The following is a 24,359-nucleotide window of genomic DNA, read 5'->3' as shown; positions in this document are numbered from 1 at the left end:
CACACACACACACACACACACACACACACACACACACACACACTTTCTTACACCCAATTTTTCTAGGCTCTTCTTTTGAGTCTAAAGTTAGTTGCCCCCTACTCTTATAGAGCCTGGGTAATCAGAGGCTAGCTTTGCAATTACCACTGAAAACCTGAAGAGTTTCCCATCTCCTCTTGCTGCCACTACCATTATTTTAGTAAACAAATCCTCTGGAAGCCTTCAGTAGATGTCTTGGCTCCAGTAAGAGCTAATGTTAAACAACAAAGATAGACAGGTAGTCATGGTGGCAGCTAGTAAAATAAGATTCAAACCTCACATAACTGTGAAGAAAACAACATTTGTCAGAATGTCTCAAACAGTAATGTATGTAGGTGGAAGGAACAAAGGCTGATTTTTTTCAACCATGAGCTTGAGTAACAGCTTTTAAAGCTTGAGTAACTCATCCTTTAAACTCCAAATACTGAAGACCCATCTGGTTAAGAGTGGATCCTTTTATTTGCTGAGAAGACGGGTGAGTTAGGTTAGAGCTAAACAGCTGGGATGAGAGGAAAGGAGAAAGTATTGCAACCTGCTTCTTTTCCATTTCCTCCCTACCATCCAGGCCAGTGTTTCTTTTAAAAAGTATTCAGGAGGAATTCTCTCTCAAAACGGTCCACTAGAGATAAAAAGAATATAATTGAGCTGCTCCTGTGCCCCCTCTTCCTCTCCTTTTTTGCTCATTTAAATAGTTTATTGAGAAACTTTTGAAGATGTTGATTTGGAGTATATCACTTTTGTATTGAACAACAAATATATAGATATATAGATATTGGTTTTTTTAAAAAAATGGGATACTCACTTATTGACTAGCTCAAGACTTCTTGCTTAAATAATCTTTCAAATGTTTATATATATACATATATATATACACACATACATACATATATACATGTATATATATATACACATATATACATATATGTATATATATCCTTAGTTGTAGTTGTTAGTGCTTTACATCAGAAACCTAAGCATAAAGAGTTTATTATCATGATTTTGATCCTCAGGTGTTTCTAAAACTCAAGAAGGTGAAAAATGATTGTAAAGTTTGACACATATATGTCATCTATTGAGTTACCAGTGATCCCATGAATAATTTCTCTCCTAATATTTACCATAACTTCTTTTGATTGCTAATCTTTTGGACACGGGCCGTGTAAAGATGGGCATTCCACCTGGGATTCCTTAGCTGAATCCTGCAATCCTCATTGGTTCCTACAGGGCTCACCTCCTTTGAATGGAGCAGTATATCTGCTTCCCTATGGCATCCCGTACTCCTTGCTTCTCCCGAGCAGTCATAACCGACAACGGCCATAGGATGTTTTGTTTGTTTTCTCATTTCTCAGAAGGATAGTACTCTTCCTGATGGGGAAATGCTTGACTTCCAATAGCAAAATGGAAGGATTGCTTTCCCAAATATGAATAGACTGAATGATGGGTTAAAACTTGGGACTTGTAGTCATAGTATGACATTGCCCTGCCCTCGGGACCATGGTCCTAGCCTGTAAGACGAGCCAAAGGAAAGCAGTGTTCTGAACTGTAGACAGACAGGAAATGGATTCATTGACCCTTAATGATAACCCCAAGAAAGTAGATAAAGTTGGGGCTTAAGGAAGAACAGTGTAAATGGTGAACAGAACTGACTTCTATCTATGCATTTTCTCATGTGCTTTGGGCAGCTGGAGTGGCAGTAACATCAGGTGGGGTCAGGCTTTCCGACTCCGGCATCTTACCACAGGCCACTACTTGGCCTTGACAGAAGACCAAGGCCTTCTTCTACAAGACCGTGGGAAATCCGACACCAAATCCACAGCCTTCTCCTTCCGAGCATCAAAGGTAAGACACTATGGATGAACTCGGCCCTAGAAGGGTGAGCCACTGGAGTCCTCCTGGTAGCTCTCTGACTGAGAGGAAAGGAGACCGAAACAGTGAAATACCGGCCTGGCCTCTGACAGTCGTGATCTTCTCTCTTTTGAGAAAGGCCTCCTGAAAGAGCATCATCCAGGAGGAAGGATCGTGTCTCTAAGATGAGACTGGTAACTCTTAGAGAAGAGAATCATCAGAGTAGACAACGCTGCTGACAAGCTAAAGGAAACTACAGTTGATTGGTATAGTCTATGTAGTTTTTTAACAACTTCTACTTTGGGTGCTTTATTTTCCTATAAAATAATGAAGGCATCAGGTTCAGACAATATTTGTTTAAAGTAAGGAAGTTATTTCATTAAAGACTCTTCTGATACAATTCTGAATATATTATTACCTTCAAGTAACTGTGTAGTACACAGTTACAAGTACTTCCCCATCTTTTTCCCATTTCTTAGCTTTGACCTGTCCACTCAAATCTTCACCATGAGTGGCTCCTCAGGTAGTTATGTTAACTCCAAGTGGGAAAACTTGCCACTTGATATGCATACGAATAACTACCTTTTCAAATATCTAGGCTTGGGTTCTGCCTTGCTGAAAGCTGGGTACGGCTAGAGTCGGGATTGCATGCTGAGTTAACTTCTGATGGACAGTTGGATGCACCGCCATTTATGATCTGAAAAGATCATCCAAGCATAACAAGGGCTCAGCACAGATGTATGCATAACTATCAGGACGTCTGGTCCTCTGAGAAGACGGCCCACTCTCTCCTTTGGGAACTCCATCTCTAGTTTCATTCTTCTTTGCATTTTGCCAGAAGTAGGTTTTGATTTCTGTTCTCCACATAATTTCAGTGAAGAGTTACTGATGGCTCTGTTTGTGCAGAGGGGTGTGCGGTTGACAGCTGACTTTTCCATGGGATATCTGTCATTCCTCCACCACTTCATGGTTCTGTGACCTGCTCTTTAAGACAGAGAAACACTTTGGCATAAAGGTTTTATTTTTCACACAAAAATTAAGCCTTTTCTCTCACCTGTATTTAAATCATCAAAAATAGCCAAGCTTAGAGGTTGGAGAGATAGCCCCAGAGTTAGAAGCACATACTGCTCTTGCAGGGACATGAGATTGGTACCCAGGACACACAATTTCACCTCCATAGGCACTTGCACTAAAATGTCCCATACCCACACACAGATGTGCACACATGCACATAAATAACATAAATCTTAAAAAAATCATGAGTTTCATACCCATCTCTTACAAAACACACTTCAGATTGGTCTCCCCTGTGGAGGCACACCAGTTACCTGGATTCATCCTCTGTGGTGGTACACTGGTCCTGTGGCTTCATCCTGTCTTTCTAAGCATATGTCTTTCCTTTTGCCATCAGTCCTTTTTACTTAGGATTCCTTGCTTGAGGATTTTACGTTTATGTCTATTAGTCTGGCTACCAGTAAGTGGTTTATGGTACTCCAACTTGCCAAAATAATAGATTAAATAAACAGAAAACGTAAGAGTGGTACTTGGCAGAATCCCTTTCTCCCCTAAGATATGGGTGTTGAATGAGACTCTGCAGATGGGGAGGGGAAAGAAGGTAGTGATTGAGAAAGGATGCTTGGTGGCTGATGACCTATTAAATCCCTTTCTGAGAATGCCAGCTTGGTTCTTTCCTGTCCGAGCTTTCTGCCTCCTTTCCCCCCATCCTACAAAGTCCTTGCTGTTCCATTTACATAAAGGAACAGCCAGCCTCCCATGTAGCTGGTAGGATCCTGCTCCCAAGGAACCTTTCCATTGAATTTCTTCTTTCTTAGCTTAGCAAGGGTCCACAGTGTGCTATAGTTTCTGAGGGTAAGTTAGAGAGACCCAGAGCACCATTGAACCCTTATAACATGCCTCTCACTTGTACCACTTCTGGCCTCTGAATACATTTCATCTTCTCAAAGCCCATCATTTATCTCCCCAAGTCCCTCTCTCTCTCCATGTACAAGGAGGCTAGCACCTGGAGTATAAAAAACCACTGTGGTTCTGCAGAACCCAGCAGCTTAACAGAACCAAACATAAATGCTGCCCTGTGCAATTGGCAGCATGCACACATTTTCTCTCAAGTCCCTGTATTATAGGTTTTAAATAACTCTGAATTCATCTGTACTCGGCCCAGTTACCTTCATTTCCATTATAAAAGAACCAAAATTGAAATTACTTCAGCTCCATAGCAGGACACATATGGATGTGTTCCCACAGGAAATTGGGGCTCCCTTTGAGATGTAGTGTGGGAGGAACATTTGGAATTTTAGACTGTGAATATACATACATACACACACACACACACACTCACACACACACATACACACACACATATATGGAAGATCATGTGGAGAGCACTCAGCTCTGCCATATCCCATAGAAATAGCTGTGGGAGAAGAGCCCTGGAGGTACCCTGGCTTTTCAGGACCTCCACATGGCCCCCAACTGGGGAGCTAGTTGCTATATCTTCCCACCTTACGCTTTGGTGAGCTTCTCCTCATTGGACAAAAGACACAGGGAATTGAATGTCTCTATCTCTTTACAGTACATGGGCGTGGATTCATTAGTTCTTTCCTGTTATGTAAGTTAGTAAAGAGAGCAGACAACATCTCAGGATCTAGATGTTTCCAGAGGAGTTTGGGACATGTCAGGAAAAGGTAGAGAGCAAGAGTTGTATTCTGTGAGACAGGAGTTAGGGAGAAGTTGGAGTGCTCACCTAGCCTTTTCTGTAATTGGACAGTCTGGTAATCAAAAAAGAGGTTCCTGGGAGTAGTCATCTTTGGTTTTCAGACACATGCTGTTAAAGGATATTGGTCTGGGCCTCTTTGACTTGTAACTATAAACTTCTCATCCTCTCATTTGGAATAAAGTTGCATTCATCTGCAATAGCTATGACTCCAGGAAGGAGCCATGGAACATGGTACCAGTACATAGCACCCTTCCCAAGCTGCCTGCCAGCACGGGAGGCAGCTAGGTGCTCCTGGGAGTTGTATATGTTTTGGGGATTAGAGTGTGAACCTGGCCTGATGACAAAGGAGTATAATCCTCATTTCTCAGAAGGTCGGGGCAGGAGGGTAATACATTAAAGGCCCACCTTGGCTGCAGAGTAAGCTGAAGACTAGCCTAATGAACTTAACATGACTGTGTAATAAAAGATTTTTTTAAAAGGACTGTGAACTAAGTTCAGTAGTCGCACACATGCCTACCATGTGTAAGGCCCTGGGTTCAGTCCATAGTAACACATAGAAAATGAAAAACAGCTGGGGCTAGACATGTTGATGCACGCCTTTAAGCCCAGCACATGGGAGTAAGAGACCAGCCTTCTTTACATAATAAGTTCCAGAACAGCCAGGGCTATATAGAGACCCTGTCTAAACAAGAAAACAAACAAACAAGAAACTAGGATGTGACTGAGTCTTGTTGAAAGATGACGACACCCAACCACCAAATGTAATTAGAGGCCTAAGTCTAACTCTGGTGAGCCTACCTGAGGTCTTTGAGTAAGCTATATGAAACAGGTAGAATAAAGAACAGAATATGATCTTGACATTGGCACCCACACCACCCCTTCAACAAGATTATTCACATCAAAGTAGATGTTCTTGTATATGTTGTTGCCTCAAAAGTGTAGCACTCCAACATTACTCTGAGAGTGGGATAGATGACATCATATCACACTGCTTTTCCATTGCCTGATTCTGATCTTGACTACCCCCTGTTCTTAGTGAGGCCTGGAAAATAGTTCATAATCCATTCGGACCTTATTTGATGTCTGTCATGAAGACTCCTTTAGATCTGACCTCTGGCTACCCCTCAGTTGTGTTTCCTACCACTTTCCTATAATTCCTATTAGATCCAACATACTGTATGTTTATCAGTGTTTGAACATGTTTTTCTCATGGCCAAACTTTTTCAGCATCATTCTTTGGTCTCTACACATCACCACAAGTGAGGTCATTCTTATACTTCTAGAAAAGTATCAGGTGCAGCTTATGAGAAAAAAAGGTTGTTCATGCAGTTCATGCAGACTTCCAGTTGGCAGTCCCATTGATGGAGAGCATGCATAGCCCCTACTGTGATGTTTCTGTATTCCAACATCTCAGTGGATACTGTGTGAAAAATACAGTTGGAAATGGCCAAGGACTATATAAATGTGCTCTTAAGAGTCCACAATGAAACCCATTTCAGTCTAACCTCCATCATCTTTGGAGCAGTGTCTGTCTTCCTTGTGTAATCATTTTGCTATCATCTCGTCCCTGCACGCACTCAGTGAGGGAGATTCATTTTATTTTGAACATCTAAGTCCAATTTCTATGAATTTGATTTCCCATCATTTTCCTCGGGCTTGACATTGCAAGGCCATTCCCTAAGGATTGTCAGATAATGTGATTTAATATTTACTCTGGCATGGCAAATGCTATTTAGATGTCATGCTTCAATGTCAGTTTACAGCACTGCATTCCTTTCTGGCAAGGTTGAATTAATAATATTAATGCAGGCTTTATTATGTGTAGCCATGTATTCTATGGCCTCTCTATACATTCTTTTAAGAACCAGTCTTGAAATGATGGAGATAGACTCTCACATTTTGCCTATTTGTATAGGGGCAGAGAACTATCACTGTTCCACTTGGAGGAAATTTTTGCTCAATAGCAATTTAGGAAACAACTATCAAATAACTGTTATGCATTAACTATTGCATTCTTGCTCCATGTTGTGATAAATATAAATATTAATTGGGGGTTTCTACCCTGCCTTTGATCATTTAGTTTCCAGATAAAAGGCACAAAACCTTTATATTTGTAATAAATCAAAGATAGTATTAGAGCTGGGCAGATATCAACCCTCTGTGGCTATTTTGTCTACTTCCCTGTAAATAATCCTGTGTTCTATTTGGGCCGCTCTTACTCCAACTAGCCAGCCGTCATGGCCATGGTTTTATGATCCCTCACCCCATCCTCCTCTCTCTTCACTCTTCTTTCTTTCTCGTTCCTAGTGGTCTCTGCTTCAGACCCTAAGCCTGAGAACTAAAGCCCCACCTACCTCTTTTTGTCCAGCTACAGGCAGTAGGCATCTTTATTGATCAATAAGGGATAACTTGGGGTGCAAGGTTCCATAGCATCTCTTGGTGCACATAAGGATTTCCTCATCCTTGGAGGTAAGCAGACCTTGGGGCCAGTATTTAACGTTAGGATACATACCAGCAGACCAAACCTCAACAGCTCCTCCTGCTTTTCATGTGCTCTTTAACTCATCACCCTGCAAGCACCTCCAAACAAAGGGGCAGCTAAGCTCCTAGGACATAGGTCGATGGACATAGTGGTGCTGAAGTTGGGGTTTATCAGTGACCCTGTTTCCTCTGACTGTCTCTTCATGAAGTCATCAGATGGAAAGGAGAAGGATGTAGGCACTTTCAATCCATAGCTCATGTGGCAGCGAATAGCTAGGATTGTGGCTCAACACACACAAAAAGTGAACTTAACTTAAAACATCACAAGGGTTTGGGTCTTTGTTTTTATTTCATGATTGAATCGAATGGTTCTCAAGGGTAGCCTTTGTAGATGACAATGCTCTGTCACCGCGTCAGAAAGTTGGACACAGGTGGTAGAGCAAAGGAAGGAGAAAGGAGAAAACAAGTGATCTAAATATCTAGAGGCACCACCTCATACTGCCCAGTCACTTTAAATCTGAAAACTACAAAGGATTTAGACTTCTCTAATGGATGTTTTCCCAAGCCTTTGTTGTTCAAAGTGAACCAAATAGAGGCAGTCAAGGAAAACCACTGGCTGTGAAGTAGGAGAAATCTGGATTTGAACCTTGATGCAGCCATTAGCTGTTCAACCTTGATATATCTTTTCATAAAAATAGGGATAAAGAAGTACAGTTTGAAGGATTATTTTGAGAATTAAAGGAGACCAGGAAGGTGACCTCTGAAGCTATATGTTTTAATCCATGAAGTGCAAGTTGAGTTGCTGACCTGAGGGTGGTGTTCCAAAGATGAAAATAGAAATATGGGCTTCTTCTCAGGAAGTGTGCTTCCCTGCTGAGGCAGATGGGCCCGCTCCCTAACATGCTGTGACCAGCAGAACAACAGCTTTGTCTTCCCACCCAACAGAGGCTTTGTCACCAGCCCCACTGCCCCCCAAGTTCTTTGTAGCATCCTACAGGCTATAATTGTTTATAAGGCAATATTAAGACCTCCAATTCTAGATGAGGTGTTCATGAGAGTACTGGTATAGTGAACCCAAAGCTGATTCCTCATAGTTTCTGGAGAGACAAGTACACAGACAGAAGTGGGCTAACCATGACTTCCCTACAGGTTTCCCTCAACACCTGTTAATGGCTTCCATTGTCCTCTCTCTTTATGTGAAATATTTTAGATGCTTACAATGTATGTTCAAAGGATATTTTTTACAACGTTCATGGACACACATAGTTTGTGTTATAACACAATCACTCTTTCAGACATCTTCCTACATATTATTGCCATAACTTACAGCCAACCCATCTCTAGTCATTCTCAGTCATACTACCTTTCTATCCACCTTTCTCATTAATACCGAAATGATTACACTAAGATGCAGGCTTTGCATTTGCTGTAGTATCAGCTCTCCATAACACAGATGCCAGGAGATGCTAGGAATGCTGCACTAAACAGAACTGAATTAATTACTTTTGCAGATGATGATGATGATGATGATGATGATGATGATGATGATGATTGACTTTTACTGTGGGACTTATAATCCTGAAAGCTTCTGTTTAACTCCTAAGAGATAACACTATTGGTCTAAAGGCATCTTTTCCTGCAGGAAGCCTGTTAACATTTGGATTTTTAAAAAGCGTGAACCTACAGGGTGGTATCTTTAGTCATTACTTTTTATCAACTTCTCTCCTTGCCTCATTTTTTCATCTTACCAGAATGCCATCCCTTTCCAGAGCCCTGCTGCTATGGCATGAGTATGGTCTCTAGAGGGTTCTTATATTAGAATTATATCCCTATATTGAAGAATTAAGAGGATAAAAACTTGGAGAGATAGCTCAACAGTGAAGGGCCCGTACTGCTCCTACAGAAGAGTCAGGTTCCGTTCCCAACACCCTCAAGGTGGCTCATGACCATCTTTAACTCCAGTTCTGGGGAGGATCTGATGTCCTTCTGAAAGTTCACAGTATACCTAGATAAGTACAGACAAAATGCTCATATACATAAAATAAAAATGAAAAGACAACTTTAAATATAAAAATAAACAGCTTCAGTGGACTGTTTTGTAATGAGGTGTTTGAAATTGGTTGAGATTGAAAAATGTCACCAGGATGGATATTGTGGATATTGGTGGCTTTATAAGAAAAGTGACAAAGACCAGCCCAAGTTCCAGTTGTCCTTTGAATGCATACCATGTCACCTGTTTGTTACTGATTTCTGTGTGTAATTTCTAAAGTTAGTATAAACTCAAAGCTGCTTTTCTCATAAAGTAAGAGTATGTATTTCAACCATTTCTTTATATTGAACAGCTTTTGAATAGCTAAGTCATTGATACAATTAATTACTTATCTATGCTAATAATAGAAAAGCCATTCAAATAAACCTGTTAAAATGGATATTGGGAATTATACCTGGTTTAGATTCTGTTTTGCTTTCAAACTTATGTGGCTTTGAGTAAGCTGTTGAATTAATACAGGCCTCAGTTTACCCTGAATAAAGCAAGTTGGTAAAAGCAGTATAGCCTTTGGATGGGTTAGAGAAAATATTTATAGAGATATATTACTCATGTCACTTTGTAAGCACAGCACTTTGAGTGTTGGTATTGTCATTGTAGAGGACTTAGCAAAATACCTGTGTGGTAATAGGCACTGAGCAGATATTATTCTAAAGAATAGCAACTTGATCATCTAAGCCAAATGCTAATGTGTCAGTTGGGGTGTGCTCTTGAGCATTTCCTTCATAGTTGTCAATGTAGAAAATAATGTTTATTGTCTTTCAACATGCATCAGGACAAGAAACCTATTTCTTCTCAAAGTCATCGATGACAGGCAAAGATCATATCAATATACAGATATGCAAATCCAATATCTGACAAACAATAAAACAAATTGTTTGCAATCCATTTCAAGCAGAACACCACACTGAATGCAAAAGCAAATTCCGGTTCTCTTTGAGAAAGCCTTTGTTTCCCAGGGAAGTAGCTCCTTTGCTAACAAAGGTCTCTCCCATGCATTCAAATGTAGATTTTTCTAAAGCAGAAATGGTAAAGAAAGAGATTGGCTTTGAAACTATACTTTGTTGGTTCTGAAAACTGGGGGATATGCCAAACCACATATGGCTAGGTCAGAAAGTGCCTGTGAGAAAACAGAGCAAAGGCGATGGCTTTTTTCTTTATTAGATATTTAGCTCCCTATACCCACCCCCATTCCGCCCTGTTCCCCAACCAACCCACTCCCACTTCCTGACCCTGGCATTCCCCTGTACTGGGGCAAAGGAGATGGCTTAGTTAAGGTTTCTGTTGGCTTTGGGAAACACCATGACAAAAAGGCACTTAGGGAGAAAAGAGTTTGCCTCACCTTGCAGGCCCATCATCCAGGGAAGGCAGGGCGGGAACTTGAGGAAGGAACCTGGAGACAATAGTTGAAACAGAGCACGTGGAGGAGTGCTTCTTACTGGCTTCCTCTTTATGGCTTGCTCAGCCTGCTCTCTTACCACACCAGGAGCACCTTCCTTTGTTAGCACTCAGAGTTTGGTGGGCTCTCCCTTTTCAACCATTAATTTAAAAAAAAAAAAAAAATGCCCCCAAAGCCAATCTGGTGGAGACATTTTCTCAATTGAGGTTCCCTCTTTCCAGATGACTGTAGTTTGTGTTGGTTAGACATAAAACTAGCCAGCACGGGGAGATGGGAGAAAGAATCTTTTGTGGTCTCCACAGAAAGGGATTGGGTGACAAGGATAAGCAGGTTTCAAGTGGGTGAATGTGAATAGCTTCAGCAGGTTTTAAAACACAAGACTCATAACAGGATTGCATTTGGCCCTGGTGGCTAGGACAAGGGACTGGTAGCCTAGAGTATGTCGACTCTATAAAGGGTTGGATTGGTTTCAGGCCTCTGGATTATTGGCTTGCATGTGAAAGGAGTTTCTCTAGGCCAGCCTTCTGCTGTTTGTAGGAGTCAGCTGGTCCTAAGTAAGACAGGTCCAATAAGGGAGTATGAGACCATGAGATTAGAGAAGCCAGAGGTGTCTCCTGGCCCTGGGTGTGGGTGTTCGGTATTCTGTGTTCTTTCTGTGCTGGTTGGTCACATGTTATCAGAAGGAAGACTCAAGGGAAGTTCTGGAATAAAGAGTTCTTTAATCCTAGCATTGGAAAGTCAGGCCACTCATCAAAGCACCACTACCCATGAGGAGGCCTGAGCTGGGGGTGGCAGGGGAGGGAAGACTTGGAGGGTAACATGTTACTTTTACTGGAGTGCCCATGGGCAAAGAAAGACAGTTGCTAATTGGAGTAATTTCTGCATGCTTTAAGCTGTAGAGGTGTCCTTAGCTACCCGGTAGCTGACTTTGGGATAATAAAGCAAATAGAGATTTTTCTCCTAAGGTCCTTATAGAGGAGACCTGGTTCTAAATTGTTCAGTGTGCGTGTAGCAAGTATGCCTTGGAGCCTTTTGTTATGTGTAAGAACTCCAGGGTTCTCCTTACTTGGATAACTTTCCAAGGTGTCAAATATAAAAATAAGAAGAAAACGTTAGGATACAAATGTTACCATTGAAAAACCGCAGAGTGATCAGGTGATTCTAGTGATAATGTCAATAAAATCCCAAAGAAAAGGAGCATTCGGTATATCAAGATGAGTTCCCAGAGCTGTGGGGAGCCCTGGGTTGGATCCCCCAACACTGAAAATAAAAAAGCCATTGCTCATAAACCAATTTTGTTAAGGCTTATGTTACACAAGAAATGGATTGTATTCTCTTAGAGCTTGGGAACAGGAGGAAGGCAATTTGGGTAGCCCTGTCATTTCTAGCAACAGGGTGATTGCATCTGAAGCCGTGTCATTCCTCCATAATTTGTCAGTGCTGTAAACTGCTGGGTGGGTTGAGTAGGTTTCATTTTGGCTGACATAGTCTGATATCTAGATTTTCTAAAAGAGAAGCAACCACCACCACAATGACAGAGAACTTTGGAAGGTGAGGCTGTTTTGTAAAAGCAAGGCCATAGACACTCCACAGAGAATGGTGGCTTGTTTGTTTCAGGGTCTGGAGGAAATAGATCCTTCTATTTTATTTTGGAAAAGCCATATTTAATTAAATGAAAAAATGAGAAAATAAATTGCTAGTTGATAATATGTATTATTTTTACCAGGAGGTTTTAGAAATCAGTGTGATTTCCATATTTAACAGCTGTTTTGTATTGTTTCTGTTTTCGTGTATTGACTATAGTTAGAGAATAGGCAACAAATAAAAATGTTGACATATTATGTTGTATGTCCTGTTACTGGCTGGAACATTTATAGGACTATGGATATTTCTATGATGAAATCAAATGTGCATTGTTTCATAGAATGAATGCATTCTTGCCTATATAGAAAGTCCTGATAGATCAAAATCTGTTTTCCTATCTGTGTGTTACAAAATCAGAAGTTTATTTCTTTTTAATATGTTCATTTTGAGAGATAAAGTATTTTTTTACCATCTAGGCAATGTCTCAGCACACATTTAAAATAAAGAATTTTCTTATGAAATATTAATACTACTCAAATTAATATATTTTGTGTGCATAAAGTAGCCGATTTTCATTTTATAAAAGACTGAAGGAAAAGAGGTAAGAGCTGAAGTGGAAAATAAATACATATGAAGGAAAGAAGAAATCACGCAGCCTTACATACATGTGAATGGAGAAACCATGCTGCTTTACACACATGTGAACGGAGAAGTCATGCAGCCTTACATACATGTGAATGGAGAAACCATGCTGCTTTACACACATGTGAATGGAGAAGTCATGCAGCCTTATATGTACCTCATACTATGGTCCAAAAGTCACCTGGGTGCTGAGCTCTCTATTAAGAATCCACAATCAATTGCCCTGATTCCTTTCATAGACGTGTTATGAGATGCTACGTGCTTCATAGAGGGATGAGGCAATGCTGAGATGCAGTGGCAACACTAGCTATTCCCACAGGGGAACTGGCAACTGAAGGAGGAACTGAAGGCTAAGTCCCATTTAGACTGATGGGAGAAACACAGATGCAGGAGATGCATAGTTTTAGTTTTAAAGATTTTTCTCTGAAATGTTCAAACATATACAATATATGCTGACCATATCCTACCCCCATGTCCCCCTCCCCACCTCCTTCCTCCCCATGTCCCCCCTCCCCATCTCCTACTTCATTCCTGACCTCGCCCCTCACATCTCTTTCCTAACTTCCTGTCCTCATTTTCAATTTGTATTTGTTTATTTACATAGAGGTAGAGTTTCTATTTCATTACATTTTATTGGAAAAATATCTTTCCATACAATCTATTCTGATGAAGATTTCCCCTTCCCTAGGTCCTTCCAGTTCCTGGTGTCTCAGTTGCATTTTGACATTACTCCTTGGGTGACCTTGAGCAAATTATTTCTTTCATTTTTTTCATCTGTAGAACTAGGACAATATTTGTAGCTTCATCTGGAGTTTTGTTATAAGAGTGACTGCCGAACCTGTAAAACACTTAAAGCCAGTGCCGAGCATGGGAAGGACTCACTACACACGAGGCCTGTCATTATGAAGAAGAGGACTGTTGTAATCACAGGGAATAGCATGCCACATGTTTTCATTCTGAAAAAAAAAAAATCAAAGTGCTACCTAGTTAACAGCATTTACAACTGAGCAATTCCATGCAAGGCAATGAAAAGAAGTGGAAATAGAGTAAAACCACATAGAGTAAAACCAGAGAGACCCCAACTGATGAGGAAAGGAACAAAGGGACTGTGCATCTATTTCATGTGACAGGCACAGCAGGTTGTCACAGGATGTCTACCTAGGTCATATAATCTGTTTGTATAACAGAGAACAGGCAGGAAAACAGAGGACACTGAAGAATGAATCCAACTGTGACCACAGCGAAGGTGGTCCCATGTCAGCTTCCCTTCACTTTGAGCACAGATCTGAGAAGGGTAGAGGAAGGAAAGGATGATTTGGGCTCACAGTTTCACAGCTTTAAGATTTTCAGTTGGGGTCTATGGACCCTCACTGGCCAACAACTGTAAAAGGAGGAACTCGTTCCTGTCACTGGGCTTTTTTTTATTTGTTAGCTGATATCTAGTAAGGACATTGTCACCCTACTTATATATTCTCATATTCATATTCTCATTCTCTCTCTCTCTCTCTCTCTCTCTCTCTCTCTCTCTCTCTCTCTTCCTCCCTCCCCATCTGTGTGTGTGTGTGTATGTGGTGTGTATATGCATGTGCATGTGGGTATATGTATGTATGAATTGCTTACATAATAGCAGATTTCCATATGACTCTTTCAAAAGGTCTTTAGTCCTATTTCTCCCTCCTCATATTCTCTACTGCCCTCCCATCCTTAACTCCAACTTAACCTTTCCTCCACTATTTTCCTTTAACTCTTAATACCACTGAATTCTATCTCTGCTCCCTTTAAACTCTCCCCCATGCCCCTCACTAACATTTTGACCTCTATATGTATTCAAAATGAAATAAACATTTCAGAAGATTCAAAACTAACATCCACACCAGAGATTTGTCTTTATGGATCTAGGTGATCTCACTCGGAATGATTGTATCCCGCTCCACCCATTGACCTGTGAATTTCGTAATTTTATTTTTAACAGCTTAATAGTACTCCACTGTGTGAAACTACCACTTTTTTATTATTCACTCATTGGTCTACAGACATTTAGATTGTTTCCATTTCCTGGCTGTTATGAAATTTATGTTAACAGATGGTGTTTTAAGCTCCTAAATTGTGGCATTTGTGGAAAATAAGCATTTAAATTATGGAAGATATCAATTACTGAAAATGAGTTAACTGACCACTTAAAAGTCACGCATTAACATCATCTATGTTAGGGTGAGGGAAGTAGACATATAATAGAGAAGCATATAAAATCAGAATGGAATGAGGAACCTACCAACTGCTTCATTTTCCAATCATTTTACAGATTCCTGAGTGGCCAAAGCCTCAATGCATTGGTTTTACAATTAACAACAGATAAGGGAAGTCAGAGATTTTCTGAAATCCTAGCTTGGAGACATGATTATTCGGATAATAGCTTTTTGTCTTACAGATTCTGCACAAGTGATTTCTTTTCTATATTGAGTAGCTCTGTAGTCAGACATACCTACATTTGTTTGTTTATTTTTTTCTCTATTTTTGTGTGGAATAGGAAATCAAGGAGAAATTAGATTCCAGTCACAAGAGAGATATTGAAGGCATGGGAGTTCCAGAAATCAAGTATGGGGATTCTGTCTGCTTTGTTCAGCATGTAGCCAGTGGCCTTTGGGTCACCTACAAAGCACAAGATGCCAAAACTTCCCGCCTGGGACCTCTGAGAAGAAAGGTAAAGGTCTAATGGTTATACGGGGTTTACTTTCTTTTTCTTTCTTTTTCTTTTTTATTTTTTTTACACAGAGTGGGAAACAGTTAGACAGGAGTGACTCTGAGGACCAGGTGGGCATGATTATGTTTTACCCTTTACTACTCTAAAGAGTGGCTCTGTGACAGATTATACATTGTTTCTGTAGTTAATTAGGCTAATTTGATCACTGTAACCCCATTTTCAATTTTTTTTAACCTATTCTTTACATGACAATTCTGCATGAAAGAGCTGGAGCTTGTTGGATTCACTCTGAAACTCAGTCTCAATGACTCTTAATAGTTCCACTATTTTGGGATTATCCACATCATTGCTCGCTTCATTTAAGTGGATAATGGAGTTATTATGCTATTTTCATAAGATAGAGACTGACTAGAATCTCTATGGAGAAAATACAGTTTGCATAACAATGAGGCTACCGACACTGATGTGCAGAGAGATGGGAGTTGATGCTCTATCCACAGACATGTATCCAGACTCGAATAGTTCATCATAGCATGCCATAGCAGGAAGCTAGCTTGGAAACTTGTAGCATCTTTCCATTACAAAGTCAATTGCCATAATAGTGATTCTTCTTTATAGGAACCAGAGGGTAGATGCCAAAAGTATGATTTTCTTGGAAAATCCTTTCTTTTTTTTTTTTTTTTTTTTTTTAAAGATTTATTTATTTATTATATGTAAGTACAGTGTGGTTGTCTTCAGACACTCCAGAAGAGGGCGTCAGATCTTGATAAGGATGGTTGTGAGCCACCATGTGGTTGCTGGGATTTGAACTCTGCACCTTTGGAAGAGCAGTCGGGGGCTCTTACCCGCTGAGCCATCTCACCAGCCCGGAAAATCCTTTCAAAATGCAGGTTTGGATAGTCAAAGAGTCCTAGTATACTGTTATAGGGAGTACTGTTAACAATAGTCCTGCCATATTGACCTAAAGCAATAATGACAGTGTCTCTGGATGCTAGTTATTACAGGATATTGGTATCATACTATGTGGTAATAGGAAGGCTTTATCAAGCAAGATCCTTTGAATGTGAGCTCTGCTGGTCAAAGCAGAATGTGTGGACCTGAAAGTAAACGCACTTAGATCCTTGTGTTGTTTCCTACATATAGTTGCTGCTCTGTAGACTAGAGAAAAAGGACTTAGGTCAGCTCCACTATGGTGGAGAGATAGAGTACAGACACAGGGTCAGCCAGTATTTATGGTGTTTCTACCACCAAGATTCCCAAGTAGAGTCAGCTATAGAGACAGCCTGAAATTCTACATGCAGTTTCTAACAGGACCTGAGCTGTTCATGTGTGGGCTAGGTGGGCAAGACAGAAAATAGCTGTGATGGAAAAGAGTAAGTCAAAGATACAGACAGTAGGACAGTCCACAGGAGAAAGTCTTGGCAGTCGCTGTCTCCCATACTGGTATGGCCCTGAGAATATAGTAGACTTTCAGTTGAGTCCTCATGAGGCCACAGTCTAAGACAGAGAGCTTCACTCTGAGAATAAGAGAAAACTGCACATATCTGCCCACCCCATCCTCTGCCAGCCTATCCCAGTCCTCTGTAGAGTACTGTGGTGCTTGGCAGGCTGTATGGGTTTGTGCACTTACCACAGCCATGATAATACTAGAATAGAATTTCTGAGTTTGAGGCGGCACTTCTAGATGGAAGGGATTCTGTCTACATGGAATGTTGGACTACATTGTTGATCTAGTGTGTCTTTTCCTGCCCAAAGACTCATCTGACTGCTAGAACATATATGTGACTTTGGGAGAGACATCTTCTAATACTAGTATACTAATACTTAGCCATTGACAGGCAAAGCATGCGATATTTCATAAGAACAGGTTTTCCCATCCAGATCTGTATGAAGTTAATAAAACCTAAGAAGGACAACCACATGAAGAAATTGACCAACAGTAGCTCATGTTAAAAGGAATGGTCCTCTTGCAGCTCTCAGGGACTGAGCCACCAAGCACAGAACATACACAGGCTGGATCTAGGCCTCCCCACACATATGTAGCAGATGTGCAGTTTGGTTTTCATGTGAGTGCCAAACAACTAGAACAGGAGCTATCCCAGAAGCTGTTGCTCATCTGTTGGATATGTTCATCTAGCTGGGCGGCCTTGTCTGGCATCAGTGGGAGAGGAAGTGCCTAGCCTTACAGAGACTTGATGTGCCAGTGTGGGAGAGACCAGAGGGACCCTCGCCCTCTCAGAGAAGAAGTGGAGTGGAAGGGGGTAGTGGGCAAGATGTAAAATGAATAAACAAAATAATAAAAGGATATTTTAACATATGTAAATAATCATAAAATATATATGGAAACATCCTTCCATACAATTTTGCTAGTAAAAGTGCATCAATAAAGTGTCAATTAAAAGTGTATGGTATTAAAATTTTAGAGACATTGGGATTTCTATAAAAGAGAAAGACCTTTCCAATAGACTAAGAGCACTGTGGTTTTTTTTCACTGTATACTCCATATCCAGCATGAATCACAACAGTTAATATATGTTCAGTAACCACTCTTTAAAATATATATTCAATTTTTCTTAAAATAAATAAATAAACTCTTTAAAATATATATTCAATATTTCTTTTAGATAGATAGATAGATAGATAGATAGATAGATAGATAGATAGATAGATAGATAGATAGATAGATTAAAGGAATGAACTCTTGGTCACCTTTTGCATTGCAGGTACCTCTATGAGAATCATAGTTAAGGACCTGGGCCTGGAGATATCCATCAGTCCTCAATACTTTCTTGTTTGTCTGTCCAGTTTTCATGTTATCTGAAGAAACTCTAAGAATACTGATCATTCAGGACCAGAAAACTGGGAGCAACACAAAGCATACATAGTAGGAGAGTATTGCAAAATTGCATATTGTTAACCAGCTTCCAGGAAGGTCTGAACGAGTAATGCTGCCTAAAAACTGGGGAGTCCAGTGGTTAGGCATCCCGTGTTATGCTTAATCATTATGCACATAGGATGTAAAGTTTCTTTTTAAGGAGAACACAAACGTTTGCAAGTCTATATCCTACTTCTTATGTGAATTCATTATATTAGGCTATAGCCAAAAGAGGAAAAATATAAGAAAGAGATTTTCACATGAAAAGGAAACTATACTTTAATTTTAAACTAAAAATCCTGACATGCAGACTGAACTATAAAACTCTACACTGTCTCTCCTCATTTCCACAAGCTGTTGCCATGTTCAGGAATTTAGATCAGGATTTGACCTTAACTTGTACCAGGTTCAAACTATCCCACTTACCATCTGAGCATACTTGACCGAGTTAAGAGGAAAAACTAGCAAGCTCTAAAACCTGCTGGAGAACACATGCTCCACTATGTTCATAGCAGCCTTATTTATAATAGCCAGAAGCTGGAAAGAACCCAGATGTCCAACAGAGGGATGGATCCAGAAAATGTGGTACATTTACACAATGGAGTACTACTAAGCTATTAAAAACAATGAATTTATGAAATTCCTAGGCAAATGGATGGATCTGGAGGGTATCATCCTGAGTGAGGTAACCCAATCACAAAAGAACTCACATGATATTCACTCACTGATAAGTGGATATTAGCCCAGAAACTTAGAATACCCAAGATACAATTTGGAAAACACATGAAACTCAAGAAAAAAGACTAAAGTATGGACACTTCGCCCCTTCTTAGAATTGGGAGCAAAACACCTATGGAAGGAGTTAACAGAGACAAAGTTTGGAGCTGAGATGAAAGGATGGACCATCCAGAAACTGCCCCACCCGGGGGTTCATCCCATAATCAGCCACCAAATGCAGACACTATTGAATATGCCAGCAAGATTTTGCTGAAAGGACCCTGATATAGCTGTCTCTTGTGAGGCTATGTCAGTGCCTGGCAAACATAGAAGTGGATGCTCACAATCAGCTATTGGATGGAACACAGGGCCCCCAATGGAGGAGCTATAGAAAGTACCCAAGGAGCTATAGGGGGCTGCAACCTTTTTGGTGGAACAACAATATGAACTAACCAGTACCCCCAGAGCTCGTGTCTCTAGCTGCATATGTAGCAGAAGATGGCCTAATCGACCATCATTGGGAAGAGAGGCCCCTTGGACTTGCAAACTTTATATGCCCCAGTACAGGGGAACACCAGGGCCAAGAAGTGGGAGTGGGTGGGTAGGGGAGCGGGGTGGGGGGCGGGGTATAGGGGACTTTCAGGATAGCATTTGAAATGTAACTGAAGTAAATACCTAATAAAAAATTGGAAAAAAAAAAACAAATGAAATTAAATTAAAAATAAAATAAAATGAAGAATAAATAAATAAATAAATAAATAAATAAATAAATAAATAAAAGCTGCTAGCTTTCCATCAGATGTATCATGATGTCCTTAGTGGTAGTAAGTTCGCATAGCTTCTACACAACTGGCCAAAGATCAGTAATTATTGCCCATATAATAAACAGTTCTTGACCACCTTTTATTTCCTAGGAGTCATTTTAATTTATATGTAAATCACCTAAATCCCCAAACAGCCCCCCAAGATAAACACACATTTGCAAACAGTGAACTAGGAGCAGAGAGTTAAATAACTCACTCAAAAGTCACTCTGGCAAGTAGCAAAACGGGACTGAAAGAAAAGTCACCTGATAGTGATAGCCCATGCTCTGAAGTCACCTCCATAGGAAACATACTCCCACCTTAATCCACTTTCCCTGGTCTATTGGCTCACTCACATAGCTGTACTTCAGGAGAGAAACCCAAGCCTGATCCCAGGAGAGAGTTTTGCTTTGAATTGTTCTTGCCCAATTTACATATGGGGAAGATCCTTAACACAGGGACTTTCTCCATTTCCAAGGGTAAGCCTCTGTATTCATTTTAAAGAGAAAAAAAAAATCTATTATAAAAGTATGTTTTCCCCCTTCAGTTGGCCATCCAGGCCTAGGAAATTTATTGTAGCTCATACCATGGTGGCACATAAAATTTCATTCTCATCAAACTACCAGGTTGTGGGAATAATTCACATGTCAGTAATGGGACATATGGGCAAAATAACTTTGTTAATGTCCCGCTTTCAAAATGGACTCAAGGGAGCTTGGCTAGGGAAAAGAATAATAAGAAAACACTACAGAGACTGTGGGTGGCCCAACTATGGAGTAATGTGTATGTAACCTGGACTTGTTCCTGTGCCCTGTGGGTAGGTCATACTCCATCAGGAAGGCCACATGGATGACGGATTAACACTGCAGAGGTGCCAGCAGGAAGAGTCCCAGGCTGCTCGTATCATCCGGAACACAACCGCCTTATTCAGTCAGTTTGTCAGGTACTTTGCCCCATCCCTTTTCTCTTCCAAACCCATCCACCCATCTGCTTTTAATACCAGGAATATTTGGAGGAAGATAGTAATCACCATTAAATTTTTTTCAGTCAGAGAGAGAGAGAGAGAGAGAAAGAGGGGGGGGAGGGAGGGAGAGAGGGAGAGAGATTAGGACAGAAGGTTACCTGCCAGTAATCTACCAGTTTTATTCATTACCTAACATGGCTAAGGCCATACTGGTTGCTTAGATTAATGAATAATTGATGACTAATTAGTGCAAAGAATATCTAAGGTCTTTGCAAAACAAAAACCAAGGTATAAAAAAAAAATCAGTGTTTTTGTTTTTGTTTTTTTTTCAATCTCTTTGTGCTCAGGAAATACCGAGGGACAAAGCAATAGAGAGAAACTGACCGACACCCTCCAAAGTATTTAGAAAGGGTTTCTGTATCACTTGGAATTTTTTTATTTGTTGTGGAAGCCTTGAATTAGCCCACTGGGGCTGGGGCTGTAGCTCAAAAACTAGCTGAAGTGCCCGCTTGGATGGTAAACCATTTGGCCTCAACATGTTGCCAAAATGGAATCTGGGACTCTTTTAATCAATTACTGTGAGGAACTGATCTTGCTGTAATCAATACAGTGATCCAAGCCATTCTTCCCTTGTAGGAAAATCTCTTTAAAGCCAAGAGGGTACAAGCTGTGTTGGCATAAAATGAGAGCATTTAACATCATCACCTTTACTTTTCTTGCAGTTAAAACTCTGCAAACTAAAGAGAGTACTAGGCGTGGCTATAGAGTAGAATAAATTGTTACTTATCCTGATAATTGTAAAGAGTAGCCAGTTAGCTTAAGGGACTGAGATGGAGGTTCCCTCCCTCTTGCTGCATTAGACCTTCCTATAAGTTCCTGAAAAATGTTTCTGGACTCAGCAACTCCACAAACAAATTTGTTGAACATATACATTGTCAACTTTGAGTCAGATCTATCAAGTTATATTTGCCTAGGTCAGTGACCCAATTTGAGGTCACATATCAGACATCTTATATATCAGATATTTACATAACAATTCATAACAGTAGCAAAAATACAGATATGAAGTAGCAATGGTTTTGTGGTTGGGGTCAGCACAACATGAGAAACTGTACTAAAGGGTCGCAGCACTAGGAAGGTTGAAGACCACTCTCCTAGGTGATGTCTGTGTACATGTTCTAAAGTTTAAGAAGTCATTCTTCTGGAATAGAGCTCTTAAACTTAGCTAAGTATAAGAATAATTTGGGGCAGCATTTAATACTATGATTTCCAGGCTGTGTCTCAATCTAATTTCCTCAATAGTCTGAAGATCCAAGATCCAGTAGTTAATAGGGTCCAGGCTATAATCCATGTACTAGGGAAAGTGGGAGGATTTTGAATTCCAGGCCAGCCTGGGCTACATATGAACTGCTATCTCAACAATAGCACCAAACAGCCAAATGTCAGTACTTCATTGAAGCCCCTCTGATGATTCTAACATTCAGTCACAATTGTGAATCATCTCAGCAAATTTTCTTCATCCACATGGTCAAAAATAGCTTATTAATGTCAATGTGCCTAAGGTGTGCTCTGCAAGGGAAAAATGGCGAGTGAATGGAATTTCATGTTTAAACTGATAGCGGGTTAATCACTTTCTATTCCTTCATTTTGCATTCATTCCATTGGTTAGGACTTAATCAGAGAGAAAGTTGCATGCAAACACATGTGGTCTTGACTGGCATCCAATCACTCACCCTTGAAGTGCGTGGTTTTCTTAGGGGTCCTCCAGATCTCCCAAGGTTTGGCATTCAATTTTCTTGAAAGTCAGCAGCTTTAACCTCATATGCAAAAGATTAACTCTGAATGAATGAATCAAAGACCTAAGTATGAGAAATAAAACTATAAGACATTTATAAGTCATAGGCATAAATTTGGATACTTTGTATTAGGACATGGTTTCTTAATTATGATACCAAGACAAAAGCACCAAAGAAATAATAAATAAAATTGACTTCGTTGAGATTTGTAAGTGATGTCACTGCAAAGGATGCAATGTAGTAAGTGGAGATGATTCACATAAAGGAAGAAAATGTTGATAAATCATATGGTTGAGAAGGGGGTTGTATCTAGGAGAAAGAACAGTAACTTTCAGTGATAGAGAAAGTAAAGCAACTGATTGAAATAGCCAAAGGTTCTGGATAGAAACTTCATAGAAGAATGTACACTAATGACCAATGAATGCACTAGAAGATGTTCAGTTTGAATCACTGTCAGGAAAATGACAACAAAGAATCCAGTAAAACGTGCGCCTATATCCACGAAGATACATGTTAATTAAGAAAAGTGGGATAAAGTGTGAAGAAACCAGAATCTTTACTTCCAGTTAGAATTTACAATATAACAGTGACTTTGGAAGATAGTCTTGAAGTATCTTTGTAGGTTAAATATAAAAGAGTTGCTACAGGACCCATCAATTGAACTCCTAGATAAACACACAAGAAAAATAAAAACATGTGATCCAACAAAAATGTCCATAATACTTAATACATGCTGTTCATAATAGCTCCAATGTAGAAACAACCCAAATGTTCATCAGTTTACACACAAATAAATAAGATGTACCATTCCTATAAAATAGAATAAGGTACCAGCACATACCACAGCATAGTGTGTCCAAACCCAACAAAGTTGCTTTTGCCTTTTATTCACAGAGGCATGATCAAAAGTATGTTAAGTGAAGGAACTCAGACAGGAAAGAGCACTACCTACTGTGTGGTCTCATTACATTACCTGAATGGGCAAGTCTGTAGACACAGGAGAGGAAATGGTTAATGAGAGCTACAGAATGACCCATTGGAGGTAGGGAAGAGAGCTAAAGAGTAAGGAACTGTTTAGTTTTGTATAACTATGAAGACACTAAATATCAAGCCACTGAATTATATCCTTTCAATGTGTGTTTGTATGAGCTATAAATTAATATTTCAATAAAACTATTACATAGTTAATGAGGGTTCCAAGCATGACAATGAGAAAATTATTTTTAAGCAGCTTTAATGGGGTACACTTTATCATAAAATTCACTCTCATAAGTATATAATTCAGTGAGATTTAATAGATTTACAGAGCTGTGAGTAGTGATCACCATGATTAAATTTTAGAATATTTCCATTTCCCTACAATCTCTTATGCTCCTGAAGTTCAGTTTAGTTGCCACTCATAGCCCTGTCTTTGTCTGAACTAAAAAACATTAAATTGATTAAATAAGATAGATTATCCTTTGAACCTACCCTTTTCACTCAGTATTATATTTTTGTGGTTCATTCATGTTATCTTTTTACTGAACACTATCTGCATTCTTATATTTGTATGTATGTATAAAGTGTGCATGTATGAATATGTAGGCTTATATATAAAGAAATGGATACACATTTTATATTTATCATTTAAACCATGAATTATTTTCATTTTTATCATTTTATAGGTGATGCTTGTGTGTGTAGAAGTTTTCAGTTATATGCTTTCATTTCCTCTCTCTCTCTCTCTCTCTCT

At 39.8% G+C, this 24,359-nt stretch overlaps 1 protein-coding gene across 1 annotated transcript in view; it reads left to right on the top strand.

Moving 5' to 3' along the window:
* Positions 1–24,359, top strand: part of Ryr3 (ryanodine receptor 3) — a 525,260-nt gene that overhangs the window by 241,699 nt on the left and 259,202 nt on the right. The window contains 3 exon segments of the mRNA XM_029536054.1: positions 1,722–1,878; positions 15,299–15,472; positions 20,689–20,810. Coding sequence (XP_029391914.1) covers positions 1,722–1,878; positions 15,299–15,472; positions 20,689–20,810 — 453 coding nt within the window.

The sequence above is a fragment of the Mus pahari genome, chromosome 3, assembly GCF_900095145.1.
Source record: "Mus pahari chromosome 3, PAHARI_EIJ_v1.1, whole genome shotgun sequence".
Lineage (NCBI taxonomy): Eukaryota > Metazoa > Chordata > Mammalia > Rodentia > Muridae > Mus > Mus pahari.
This window is presented reverse-complemented; position numbering and strand designations above follow the sequence as displayed.